Genomic DNA, 14,317 nt, shown 5'->3' on the forward strand with positions numbered 1-14,317 from the left:
TACTACCCCACCCAAGAATGGACCCTACAGCACCCCACCCTTACCATTCAGGGGAGGCCGTTGCCGCTCCCCAGTCCCCATTCAAAGGGACTTCACATCCTTCTCTCTTTACAACTAGGGCTGCATTAATCACAAATATGACCCTACAACACCCTACGTTTAACGTTGAGGCCATGATAAAAGCTGCAATCTCATCTCAAAGAGGGACGGCACGCCTCCCCTACGCAATGAAGGGCCATGCCACTAAATGACCAGAACACACCCTACGTTTACAGTTGATGCAATCCCAATACTGTATCCTGCTCCCCAGAAAGAAGAGCAATACACCCGAACGGCAGAGTCACGGTACAACCATATCAGCACACAGCTGTCCTGCGCACATTTCATGATGATAGGGTTCACCATTCATCCTCTCATTCGTAAATGACGAAGCACATTCCAGCCTTTTGACCCCTGCGCTTCTTTAACCACAGTAGATATCACTATGCATTCCTTTCACCACATAGCTTCCATACTAAATTACATTTGCCACAAGGGGGTAAACTGCACTCCTTAGTCACCAAAAGCCCTTCCTGCGTAGTGTTCGCCTCAAGGAGGAATCGCCCTGTGCCCTGCGGGACTCAATAGTCAACACTAGGCCCTCTATACCATTACTAGGGATCCCCCAGTATACTAACCACACTGTGCTTCTTCTCTCAGTAAGCGGTCGCTCACTTCACGTTATTTAACGCCCCAACTGTCCTCAAACGGCGATCACATTGCGTCTTGCTACTAACAAGGGACTTCATGACGTCCCTTTTCCTCAGAGCGTCCCTTCACAAAACCAGGACTGTATAGTGCCATACTCTCCATAAATGGGGATCGCACCACACTGTAACTGTCATTCCGAAGAGGGACTCCACAGGAGCCACATTACCCCCTATTCACTAGAAAGAGAGACCCCAAGCGCGATCGCTCTGCTTTTATAACTAATAGTCCTGGGTGAACGTATTTTATCGCAAAAATTAACAACCCTTCTCCTGAAAGAGGGACCGCACTCCACCATCCGTGCACAGGTTTCACACAACATGCACTCACCAGAAAGATTGACCATACGACACCCAGCACAGATGGGAACCACTCTTGTACTTCGTTATCATAGGTGTGCTACACTGCACGTTTATACGTTAAATAGAGACTGAACTACTTACTGGCAGCACCACACAAACAATTGGACATCACTGCACCTTTATTACTCCATATCCTTCCCTCACCAGAAGTAACGGCTACACTGCAGTCTGTCCACATGACAAGACTGTCTGAGCCACAAATGTACCATAAAAAGCAGCACCTCAATAGCCCAAAAAAGGAAATGGTTTCTCAATCAACTGAACCCTTCATTGACAAGTAAGCAAGCACAGGGCACTCTGACTCTGCTGCAAACCATGTGAGTCGCCTCATCTCTCCACACAGTACCTTGTGTATCACAGATCTGTTTCAAACCATAATCCTCTTCATCTTCGTGCACTATCCTGTGTATATGTTATTTTGTTTTTGTGTAGTCGAGCGTTGACTAATTCCTTGCTCTTTTAATGCTGTTGTAATTCACAGAGACATACCATTGACAAGGTATTTTTGCTTTGCCCAGCGAGGAATACTCCGTAGTGGTAGAGCTTTCTTGTGACGTTAGTCACTTGTGGATGGTCTGTTGGGTTGTGCTGATAGAGTGATGTCCCAGAGAAGAGTGCTCCAGATTAGGGGATGAGCTACGTGACTTGTCATCAGTGACTTTGTAGACTATGTGGTGATTTTGTTCAGTATATTACCCAACCTTATTTTCCCCTCTCCTTCTATTCTTGCTTTCTTCTTTCACAACCAGTAACCCTTCCCTCAGACCACATAGCTTTCTTCATCACAACATAAAATGCAAATGAAAACTGTTTGTTTCGGTTAAAATGAAACCATAGCACAGCATAAATATACATTAGAATAATACACAGCGAACTGCATTAATACATAGAGTGGAATGATGGAGGCCCACTGATGGAAAGGAGTCATCCTGAGGCTGGGGGACCTGTGATAGAATAGTGACATGCTGAAGGCCGTGCGATGAAACAGGGGCATGCCAGAGACCCTGAGATAGAAAGGGGGCATGCCAAAGGCCCTGTGTTGGAATGGGTCATGCTGGAGGCCGTTTGAGGGAATGGATGGGATACTTGTGGTCCTTGGAGGGAATGGAAGGGATGCCAGTGGTTCTTCGAGGAAATAGAATGGATGCCGGAGGCCCTTTGAATGAAAGGAATGCCAGAAGCTGCCTGGTGGCTTCTGGGGGCCCTTTGATGGAATCAAAGGGGTACTAGAGGCTCTTTGATGGAAGATATCGGTTGATGATGTGCAGGCGGTGGTTGAGGCATTGGATGCCTGACGCAGAGGAGACTTTCACTTTCAGGTAGAGTTGTGTTCCATCAGCATATTGGTGAGTCTTGATGCTGTTGTCTCCGTATAGAGGCAGCGGTTGTTCAGAACCATGGGAATCTATGAAGCTGATGGGGACCTTTATCTGTGGTCAGATGGGCATTGTCTACAATGCCTAAGGGTTGCTGTCTGTAGGCTGCAGTGTGGTCTGAAGCCAGACTGGTAGTCATACAGGAAATGTTGGAATAGATGCAGAAACAATGTGTGGGTGCTCTAGAAGAGGAGCGAAGCTGTACATCGTACAATTTGGGACACTGAGGGTACTTTTAGGGTCTGTGGCACTGCAATGGTAGCTCTTAAACTTTGTAATGGGAATGTGATATGTTGCAGTATATTGTGCAGTGATTTGAGGGTCATGGTGCTGCTGTGATATGTCATGTACTGTTACTGAAGCAGGTAGTGTTGCCTAGGTGGGACTGTGATGTGCTTGTTACAAAGCTTGTTTGATAAGGTCTGGCTGTTTTAGATTGGGTTTTGATATGAAATAGCACAGTTTGATGAGGAGACGTGGATGATTTGAGGCTATGATATGTGTCGTATTGTGTGAAGGGATGATGATGTATGTGGTCTGGTTGAAGGACGTTGGTCTTTGAAAAACTTATAGTCTGTCAGTAAACTGTGATAAAAGTGTCAGTGGAAGGAATTCAATTTTTGCTTAACGGGGAGTTTAAGGGTCGTTAGTGTATTGGTTATCTAAACTACTGGAATGAATACTTGAATGGGGGGGGACCTTAAGTGGTCAAATGGATCGTTGAGGGGGATTTTCAGTGGAGGATGAGCAGAGCAATAGGGATTCAATGCATGTGGTCTTTTTTTTGGTTATTGAATGTTTTGAAGTAGCTAATACGAAGACAAGTGTCCTGCAAAATGGGGTGAATAAGACTCCTTGATAATAGTGGCGGGTGAGGTGTGCCTTATTCAAGAAAGTTTGGATGGTAGTTGCCTTTTTGGATGTCTGAAAATGAATGCTGCACTTTTGGTGAAGAAGTAGCTTTTAGTGTTAGACTGAGAAGCACAAACCACAGTGACCAATTCTTTATGGACAACCTAAACCACAAGAACTACTTTATACATAACCACAAACTTCTTATTTTCATATTCAGTCACCATTGCCGAATTTTATCTCCTCCTTTGTGATATTTTCTGGTATGTTTGTTTCCAGTTTCTTGCTGTTATATAATTTTAATCTTAATATTTTTTTTAACCAGCGCATTTTGCAGCATAGTAATCGCTAGCACCTTTCTGGAGTGGAAAGATGCTAACGAATGTCAGATTGGGTGGCGGCTTAGTAGTTAGGGAGAGGCAGATGTCAAGAGATGCACATTTTCCACAGATACTAAGCTTGCAGCTGTGTCCGAAGATGGAGTAACGGGTTGTGTAAAGCAGAGTTAAAGATGTTCTTGTCTTGCTGTGGTCATCTGAATTATGAACAGGTGTTTTTCATGTATATCTAGTTGCGTATGGGTCACTTCAATGATTGACTAAGGATGAATCCCATGCTTGCACAAGCCCATTGGAGGAAGAGGCAAGATTTTCCATTAATGTTAGTTTATGCCTGTTTTTTGTTACTTTCCATTTTCTGTATAGTTTACCTGTGCTGCCCGAGGCTCCTTGGACAGTTAATGCAGAGGGAAAAGAGGCGACGCCTGGATAACGAAACTGCAGGGAGTGGAAGAAGGTAATGCTTCTTAAGCTCAGTTGTAGGGTGGACAGATATACTGTACCTGGACCCAGGCTGGTCTATCTGTCTTCCTCTGTAGAGCATGATTTCTTGTTGTTTGGGGCTTTGCTTCTTGTTTCCCTGTTGGTTTAACTTTAAAAACCATAATGATGATTGAGTTGCTTACTCTTGTTATACTTGTGCCACACCTAAATTGGTACTGATCCGTGCAGAACATCAATACAAAGTGTCTTTTTCTTTTATCAAGCTCTGTAGTGGTCTTTGTCCAGTTTTGTTGCATTTCCCCTTTCAAGGTCTAATTGCAGTTCTTTGAGCAGTCTTATAAATCATTTTTTAAACCTGATCTTTCCACTTTGTCAAAACCCTCCATGGTTGAACTAGGACTGAAACAGGCCAGGGAATCAAAATTAAAGTGCTGGCATCTACAATTTGGGTATAAAAAAATTGGTTGTATTTGTGAATCAAGCTACTGCAAACTTTTTAAGATCTCAACATTTGTGCTTGCTGAAGCAGTGCGTGTGGCAATGTTAGGAAAGTGAACAAGTGAAATTCAGTATGTTCTTTCCCTATAACATCCCCGCTTTTCTACCCTCAAAATTCTATTGGTACTTTTATGCTGTCTTTGAAGTAATAATATCAACAATGTACATTCTTCATTCCTTTAGCCATGTCTCTCCTTTCTTCTCTACTGGCCCAATTTTTCCAAATTTTGTTTCCACCTTGATGGTTTATGTGACTGTGCCATCTAAGTCTGGATGTAAAAACGTGGTTGACATATTCCACCCAGTACTTGGTAGCGGGCAAATTAACCTTCCAAGATGCTTTATGGCTATTCACATTTGTAAGCAGAAGATTACATAAGGATTTATTTTGCCAGTGCTTTACCAATCTCAGAAATATATCTGAAGCACTCAAGTGGTCCTGGATCCACACAGATAATCAGATGCCTAAACTTATCTACATATGCATTAACCTCCCTAAGGATGCTTACAAGTGGATAAACTTGCCCAGCAGAAGTGTCTTTCAGGATGCCTCCTTGTCAGACTTCCTATAGTCATTAGCTCAGTGCAACCAGGAGCTGACTAGGTCAGACCTTGTTGCCACATAATCTGCTTTTTATTCCTCAAATTTAAACGAAAGAAGCACAGATTTGGCTACTCAAAACCTTAACATTGATACTAAACTGCAAGACAGGTAATGATTGTTAAGTAGGAACAGAAGTAAAAGTAGGCGGATGGTTACGTGTGTGTCTCTTGCGCTGTTTCCCTCTCTCATATTCAAGAAACTGCCTCTATAATAAAAAATGGCTCATGCCGCTTTTGGGGGCTAAGAGCTTAAATTTTGGATTTCTCTTGCAGCAAAAGGGGTAAATCTGGCAACACCTAGGCCATATTTCCATGGTTGAGGTGCTTGCCACATAACTGTGCAGTCCTGATAAGACCTTTGCTTTTGTCTCTTGTAATGGTGGTGCTCGTTGATATCTGCCACTTTTTAAGATGGAAAGTAGAGGCTGAACAGATGGGTGCCATGTATATGGGACTCCCAAGCTGAAGACACATAAACCATACCAGGCTACTCAGAAAGTGTCTTTTTTCTCCATGATCTGTCGACAAAGGACTTTTTCCACCCTTAATGCGAGTACAGTAGATGGCGGAGGAGGAACCGAAGCAAAGGAAGAAATGAGATTGAAGAGCTAAATAGGATAGAGAAAAAATAAGTTATAAAAGATGGTGCAAAATTAAAAAAGATTATAAGGCAAGGTATAGGAGATGTAGGTGGACTAATGTGGTATTGAGTCATTGGCTTGTGCGGCTGAATTCCTTACTTTCACTAGGGCTAATATCCTTGCTACATCATTGTTCCTTTCACTGCCAGAGAAGTGTGCCATTGCAGCTGAAGGCTGGCATAGTCTGCCTACTACGGAATATCTGCTAAGTTGATACTTCCAACTTGCTTATTCGAAACCTCATTGAAGAAAAGGACTCTTGGCTTCCACCAAGTCGCTCAAGAGGACATTGTCTCGACCATCGCCTTCTGAAGCATCAAGGCAGAGAACTGGAAGGCACTGGAATAAATCAAATGTACTATCTCATACAGTTTGCAAACTACACTCCATGGGTTACAAGTATTAGTTAAATTTGATTTGTCTCAGTCCTATTTATTTATATGTATTTGCACAGCAGTGCAGCATACTTTGCAGTATCATTGGATCCTTAAGGCGAACATTGAAAATAGAAGTTAAATAATAACAAAATATCTCTTGAAGTGGTATTATCAGCTGAAGGTGAACACCAACCATGTACGCTGATATAGAGCTTTGAAAGCCTTGGTAAAGAGTCTGCCGAATGAAGGAGCCACAAACAGATATAGACATCTGACCCATTTGAGTTAAGGAAGCAGGCAAGGGTAGGCCTAGCCAGACGTCGGCTTGAAAACATGGGTTTTCTTTTGAATTTTAGAAAGTCAGATATCAGTTTGTAGGAAGAAATTAGTGAGCTTGACCGAGATAAGCCTTGCAGATGAAACCTCAAAATATTTTGTAATAATGGACACACAGTAAAGATTGGAAGACATTAGAACTCTTGTGTGAAGTAAAAGGACAAACAACTTTGACAGCTAATTTGGCGCTTGGTCATGTAAGACTTTGTGCACAAGACACATGAATTGGAAATGTACTGTTTCCTCTACAGGGCGTCAATGGAGGGCCTTCAAGCCCAGGTGTGATCTGGTCAGTTGTTTAAGGTCGAACAGGAGAAAAGCAGGATAGACTGTTTGGATTTTTTTTTATTAATTGTTAGGGATTTAACATAGAGGCTGTTGCAGTAGTAAAGGTGAGAAAACAGTTAATGAATAAACATGATTATTTTTTAAGACATTTATAGTCATTGACTATGAAATGAAGAAATACATATCAAGAAATACCTTGTTTGCCTGCCTGGCTTGGCAACTGCTCCACCATTGTATCAAGCGCCTCCATCAGCACTGCATGGCAGAACTTGCCAGGCAGTCTGCATCTCTCCCTTTCTACCTCTGTAGTGCTTGAGCTGCAGAGGCAGTTAACTACAGCCTGCTTGCCCTCTGGCTCCACCTATTCACATCCAGCAACTTAGCGACCGCTGGTGCTTTAGGTGGATTTTGCGAAGGATGTCGATTGACCTATTTGAGACCTGTGACTTTGAGCAGGATAAAGTTGGAACGTGGGGATCTTGTGGCAAGCTCGTTGGCTTGTGTGGTGGTTGATTTATTTCCAAATGTCTGTTTTGGCGCACTAGATATGACATGATGCAGTTTCTTGCATGCCATTGAGCCATCCATGCTTAGCTCATCTGTGTGCCCAAGCAATCTATGGTCGCTTGCACTGTGCTAACTAAGACTTCCGCTTGATATTTCTTTAAAGATGTTCACAAATCCAGGCTGCCACATAACAAACCCATCTCGCACCCAGCCAAAAAAAATTGATCAGATGGTCAGACTGGCCCCTCCTTCTAGCTACAGGGACCATTGGTCGTAATATTTTAATTACTTTTCTTCATATAAGTTTGCAGCAAGACTAGCAGTGTTTGATCGTAACAAAAGCCTAGGTCACCCATCATCGGGACAATAGTAGCTGAAACATTTTGACCCATCACACAGATTGATACATCAATCCAAGCAGGGATGACGAGGTTTCCCTTTGATATTTAATCCTCTTTCTTGGGGACATCAATAGAGATGGGCAGTTCCACCAAGAGGTAATTTTAATTCTTCATCTTTTTCATTTTGGCACTCTGCCATTCATCCACACCACTGTACGCATAAGGTGACCATTCTCAAGCTCTCATCCCCTGCGGTGAAGTTGTAAGCTGTACCCCACACCATATTAAACAATATATGGTGTGAGGGGGGACCCTGTGATGAAGCATGCTATCCAAGGGGTGGGGAAGGGTTTTCGTCCTTAAAATCATATTCCTTGGTGCATGAGACAGTTGTTTCTTAAAACCATGAATATTGTTTATGTATGTTGACTGCTAGAGTGACCCAAAGACCAATCTGACTGATCACCCCCGAAATGATCTACATATAGTCTTGCGGCAGAAACCTTTTTACCGGCCAAATTCCACCCTGCTAACCCGTTGCAAGCCTTAACGTTTTCATCCATTTACCTAGCTGCTTTATTATGTTGTTTTTAAGGATGGCTTTCTTGACCACAAATACTAGAATCTCACCACCAAGACCATCCCCTGTTTTCATAAATCTGTGTTCGTGTTTGATGGATGAAAATCGGTCCGTCTTTCTCATGCCTAACCCAACATGAGATTGCCAAGATGTGCATGAATGGTTGGGTTGAAGTGCAAAAATACTTATTTGGTACTGAACCAGTATAACAGAACTTATCATTCTACAGTGTAACATCTACTTGCAAATTTTCTTTTAACCCACCCAGGGGGTACACAGTATATCAACACACTTCATTGATCATCTGTAACATTTTGGGACCAATTTGAAGTTACAACAGAATTTGCCAAACTTCAGTAGTTCAGTTTTAGTCCGATCCAGCCAGTTTTTTCCCACCCTTCTTTCAGAGCATGCAGAGGGAGGAGGTTTTATTCTGAGATAATGAGAATACCTCACACAAAAACAAGTAATACGTTCAGCCGTAGTACAGGTAGTAGGAGGAACGTGCTTGCATATTTATTACACCTGGCTTTCTGCTTACTTATGACTTCACATACGAATAGAAGAACTTAGTACCGGCTTTACATACAAGAGTTATTGACCACTGTCCGAAATTCGTTTGTAATGTGACAACGTGGGGACACTCTGTCTAATCCCCTGGCAAGACGTGCAGGCTCACCTTCCTCGGGCTTATGCCACCCCCTGTGAGAAAAGTCGCAAATCAGTTAATTGCAAAGAAAAGTTCTCTGAAATAAGAAACACTGTTCAGTTAAATTATGGGACATGCACAGGCACACAAATTGCCATAGTAGATATGAGAAATGACAGTCATGGTTAGACTTCCCAGCAAGATTTAAATTGAGATGTGTTTTCTATTTTTTCATGCTGGTTGATGCAAACATCCATGGATTCCTGAGTCTCTGCCAATCTGAAGCTATTATCTAGGATAGTGCAGGAAATAAACATTCTCTTCTGCACAAAAACTGTTAGAATATTCAACATTTATATAGGACATATGATGCACATCACAAAACTGGAACTCCTCATTAAACAAAAATGCCTAATAATAGCTCTTAATTAAGAATTACTGGCTCTGTTTGCTGCAGTCAGTTGAATGCCTGAGTTGTCCCTGCGTGGTTTCCAGTCTGTTCTGTGTAATTTACACACAGATCTCTGACACTATTGTGTCTACATTGAACTATTCCCTAGCTTAGAAATGTAGTGCAGGTGAGGTATATGTATTGCCTGGAGTGATGACTACAAATGGGAGCACACAAGTAGATACATTCAGCCTAGTAACTTCTCTAGAGACCTTGCAACTGCCCAATACACTTCTATTGGCTATGTAGCGCTTGCAGTGCCCCCCTATCGATAAACATTGGTGTATCCTTCTGTTGATTATCTAGAATAGAGGCGGTTGCCTGTTGGTTATCTAGAACGTGGAAGTTCTGCTATTAGTTACCTAAAAGTATTGTTCTGCTGAATATTCATTTTAATGCATTTCCACTTGATGATTTCATGCCCGTCGGAAAACTTTTCCGACACATTTCTCTTGGTTGGAAGGACAGCAGCATTACAATATAGAACTTGTATATTTACAGTACTTCCAGCCATTTTTTTTGTTTATTATTTTCTATTTTTTTTTAAAGGTCATTCAAATATTATTTCCCTATGCCCCATCCAGTAATACAGATTCAGTAATCACCCCCACCCATTTCGACTGTGCCAAAATAAAACATTTTTTACTTGAAGGCTATGGTTATGGAGCAGAGGTTTCTTTCGAAATAAAAATGTTTTTTTATGTTGTCACTATGGGGAAACTGTGCATTGCTATTAAAAGATTGGACCTCAGCCAGAAATTTAGAATATGCTTTATATTTCTTACTCCATTACAAGGAGTGCATTTATTTCTGTGCAGCTTGAGAACGTTTATCTTGCTGCAAGGTGTACTGTTGTAAATTTAGATCACTGATCCCGTTTTATGCAAATAGCATAAAATATGCATTTGTAAAGTGCGCGGTCACCCTGAAGGGTATCTTCGCACTGATATAATCAATGTTTATTGTTACCCAAATTAATGGTACTTTTATTGACATTAAAATGATTAAAAGTTGATTTAACCCAGTGGGATTCATACATATTGAACGAAGGCCGTTCACATCACCCTGTAGTGGATGCATTAGGCCACCACACCCAGCATTAACAGTGCATAACTAGGGGTCTCCGTCATAAATACTAATTTAATAGAAGCAGTGACTGCTTTGTGCGTAACATGCTCCCTACCATTACAAATACACACATGTAATCTGTGTTTCTGAATTTAAAATTGCAAAACCTACAGAGAGGCAATAAAGCTGTTGGCTTCCGCTTCCTTGGTGTAAGCTCTGACAACGAGCCTACTTGAAAAGGCATCCCCTCCCCTTTCCATCAAGCTCACGGTTATTTTGAAAATGCATTTTATGGTTGTAGGGATGAATATTCATTCATGTATTTGAAAGGTGTGCCAAACTGCCCTTGATCACTTTTTTATTTTTCCTGTGCTGCCCTATCGTGTGATTTTAATACTGCAGTGCACTAGCTAGACTAGTGATTAATGTTTTAATTCTGTTCATGAGCAGAGTACAAGGTTCTGCTGGTCATGAAGTCTTCTAGTTTTGTACCCTCAAACCCTTTAGTGCAAGCTTTGTCCATACTTCTTTCTTTGTAGACTAATTTGTCAATTAACAATACCTGAGTTACCATTCCCCTTTTGTGGTGGGTTAGATATCAACTGGCAGTTTATGATATTGTTAAAGAGAGTATGATTTTAGATGGGTCCAATACATCCTGTTCCTGCCTGGTGGTTATCTTCCTGGTGCAGTGTCTGAACCCCCGTGCCACATAGATACCTTGGCAGGTGTTTCCTAGCAACCCATCAGTGAGCATAGTCCGATTTCGGTAGCTCAGCTCAACATTACCAATTGATGCAAGCTAGAGTTCCAGAGAAGGTTCACTTTCCCTGTATGAGAGGAACGTTCACAATTGAAAGAAAATATGGGATTTTTTTAGTCCTGGCTACCTGTAAGTTCTTCCAAAGCACGATAAATACTGCTCAGACCAGCCAGATTGTACTTTGGATGTGAAGAAGCAGCATGTGCATCGGCCCATAGAATGATTGTCATGGACATGACTGTGTTTTGCTGTTTTTCTGGATGCCAGGACCAGGCCTTGTGCTCTGGAAGAAGTCCTGCTGCAGGACTTTTAAAAGAGGAAGCTGTATTTACTGGTGAAAGGAGGAGGAGGTCAATTACAAGGAAGATCCAAATGCATGGCAAGCAGCCTGAAGCGTGCATGAGGTCCTCATGAGGAAGTGAAACTCCCATGACGATCTTGCAGCAGTCATCCAGAGCTGACTCACAAATGTTTTAATTAGCGAGTGAGTCAGGGACTTGCAGAGAGCATTCCAATACGCTGAGCGTGGTGAGCAAAGGAGGAACACAGATTGTTGTTCTTCGTTGTAGCCCATTGGATAATTACTCCTTGTATTTGGTTGTTTGCACTGGTTCAGCAGCCAAGCTTGTAGCTCTGTTTTCTAGAGATATTTTTCCAAGTCACTTTTGGCTCCCAATACTAAATCTCATTTCTCCAATCGCAGCATGGTGTGTGGTGGATCCAGTGAGACCGTGATCTCCAAACAAAAATCCCAACCGTGACAGATGGATTTTGAGATACAGGACCTTGAGGTTCTGGTACCCTTTGTGGCCGCACTTTGGAGGCATCCTTTTCACCAATTACCTTTTCCACACTCATCCATTCTCTGGCTACAGTACTCCTAGTAGACCTGATTAACTGGTCAGCAAGACTTTGTCACTCTGAGAACTAGCTCAGGTATCTTGAAAACATCGCCTTCGAACTTAGGCAGAATCATTCTTCTTTTTTTTGACCCACACAGACCCAAACCCACTGACTTACATTTCCTTACAATGGGATTGCTGAAACCAAGGCAATATGATGGATTGCAACATTCTGACTTGCGCCTTTGCCACATTGACTGAACATTTTGAACACAGCCCGTAGTGAAAGACTTTACAGTTGAGTTCCTAAATTACCAGAAGCTGTCCGAAATGTTCCCCGTGGGATAACATTAGTTATATATTGCATGGCAATTGGATTTTTCAGCCCCAGCATACACACTATAACTATTTGTTCCTATGTCCCTGCTTCAGGAGGTGCAGGGGCCTTCTGATTTTTATTATTTTTTTAATTGTAACTGGAGTACTTTCCTATGTGTAACATCTTGTACAACTTGTTGGTGCGAAACCAACCCCAATGGGAGACCAACATGGAGTGTGCTGTATGGGCATTTTTTTCAGGCATGTCATAAACTGAATAGCGCCCCTGTCTGTCAGTTTTTGCTCTCTTGTTCCCCACTATCAAGTTTCATCTTCCTCACCATATTTAACTTAATGGATTTGAGAAAATATTGTCCAGTTTTGGGTGAACCTAATCAAATAATTTTGCAGATATAGATTTGTTGGCATGTAAAAAATGAAGGACGAGTGCTGAACTATCTTCAACAGTACACCTTGACTGTTCTTCCTTTCTAGCCTTAAAAAGTCAAGTGTGTGAAGAAGTGCAGTAATCCAGAGTGGCTGTTGCTCAGTAGCCAGTGCTGGTCCCTGACTCAGAGAACAGGACTTGCAGAGGTCGTGTCAAGTTTAGTCTCTCTGCACGCTCATCAAACCTGAAGGAAGTGCTTTCAAGTTATTTTTTTATTTTTTTTTTAAAGTTTTTTGTTTTATTGGTTTTTGCATAAAACAGTTAAACAAAGAACGCATTATACTCCACCAGAAATCTAGCGTCCTTTGTATTGGCTCTAATCCACTCCAACACAAAAATGTGGTAGATTGTAAGATATGCGAGGCACAGAAAACAAAAGGATTCTTACAACATGCCACAATAGCGTCTCTCAGACTGCCTCCCCGTACCCATTTTCTCCAGACTCCCCACCCATATCGCCCACCCTGATATTGTATATTATAGATGTTCGTGGTGGCCAGAAGGGGCCTCTACTGCTTATCTCCATCCATGGTAATGTTTTTAAGAACTAAGCTCCATGTCATAATCTCTGCATCAACTTTTTCGTCAGTGTGGGTGAGTCGCATATTGGCCTTCTCTGCTACTCCCAATTCGCTAACATCCCGTAATTGGAAGCAGTACTGAGGCAGTTTCACACCCGTTCATCCAATCGCCATCCTCCGTTTTGCTAGTAGAAGAGCGAGCTGGGCAATATTATAAGGAATCTTGTGCTCCCAGGGTTTGTTAATCACTCCTAATAAATTGACCAACGGTATGTACGGTACCTCCTCTCCTGTCGCCCTCTCCACAGTTGACACTACCTCCCTCCAGAAAATCAGAACATCCTTGCAGGCCCATGCTCGGTGTACATATGAGGTCCCAGGTTCTCGACATTTCGGGCAGCTCGTGTCCCTAGTGGGGTCAACAAAAAGCAGAGGCGACAAAGGGCACCCATGCTTAGTCCCTCTCTCCACTGCCCATGATTCGGAAAGATTGCCACCAATTTGTATGTGGACTCTGCGTCCTGTGTACAAGAGCTGCACCCTGCCGCAAAATACTGCTCCGAGTCCCATACGTTTTAGCACCGCCATCAGATATGGCCATTCAACCATATCGTTTCAAAAGCTCTCTCTGTATATAGTGATACTAAAGCCAATTCCTGATCACATCCCATAGTCTCATTGATCACATGTGTGAGTCTGCATAGATTAAACATGGTGCTACATTTGGGTATGAAGCCACATTGATCCTCGTGTACCAACCCCTGGATGATTCCCACTAGTCTTGTCATCAGGATTTTACATAGGATTTTCATGTCTGAATTGAGCATAGTTTGGGGTCTGTATGATGAGGGATCTGCCAGGTGTTTCCCGATTTCGGCATTAGACACACTATGCCCTCTCTCATAGAAAGTGGTAACATGTCAGTTTTACCTGCTTCTCAAAAGACCTTCTATAATTTATCTTTTAA

At 42.3% G+C, this 14,317-nt stretch overlaps 1 protein-coding gene across 2 annotated transcripts in view; it reads left to right on the plus strand.

Annotated features, from left to right (window-relative positions):
- DPP9 (dipeptidyl peptidase 9) overlaps window positions 1–14,317 on the plus strand; it is a 105,807-nt gene that overhangs the window by 204 nt on the left and 91,286 nt on the right. For both annotated transcript variants that reach the window (XM_069216422.1, XM_069216423.1), the window contains exon 2: window positions 4,042–4,132. In XM_069216422.1, the coding sequence (XP_069072523.1) occupies window positions 4,077–4,132 (56 nt within the window). In that variant the 5' untranslated portion in view covers window positions 4,042–4,076. The remainder of the gene's footprint in view (window positions 1–4,041; window positions 4,133–14,317) is intronic.

This window comes from Pleurodeles waltl, chromosome 12 (assembly GCF_031143425.1).
Source record: "Pleurodeles waltl isolate 20211129_DDA chromosome 12, aPleWal1.hap1.20221129, whole genome shotgun sequence".
Classification (NCBI taxonomy): domain Eukaryota; kingdom Metazoa; phylum Chordata; class Amphibia; order Caudata; family Salamandridae; genus Pleurodeles; species Pleurodeles waltl.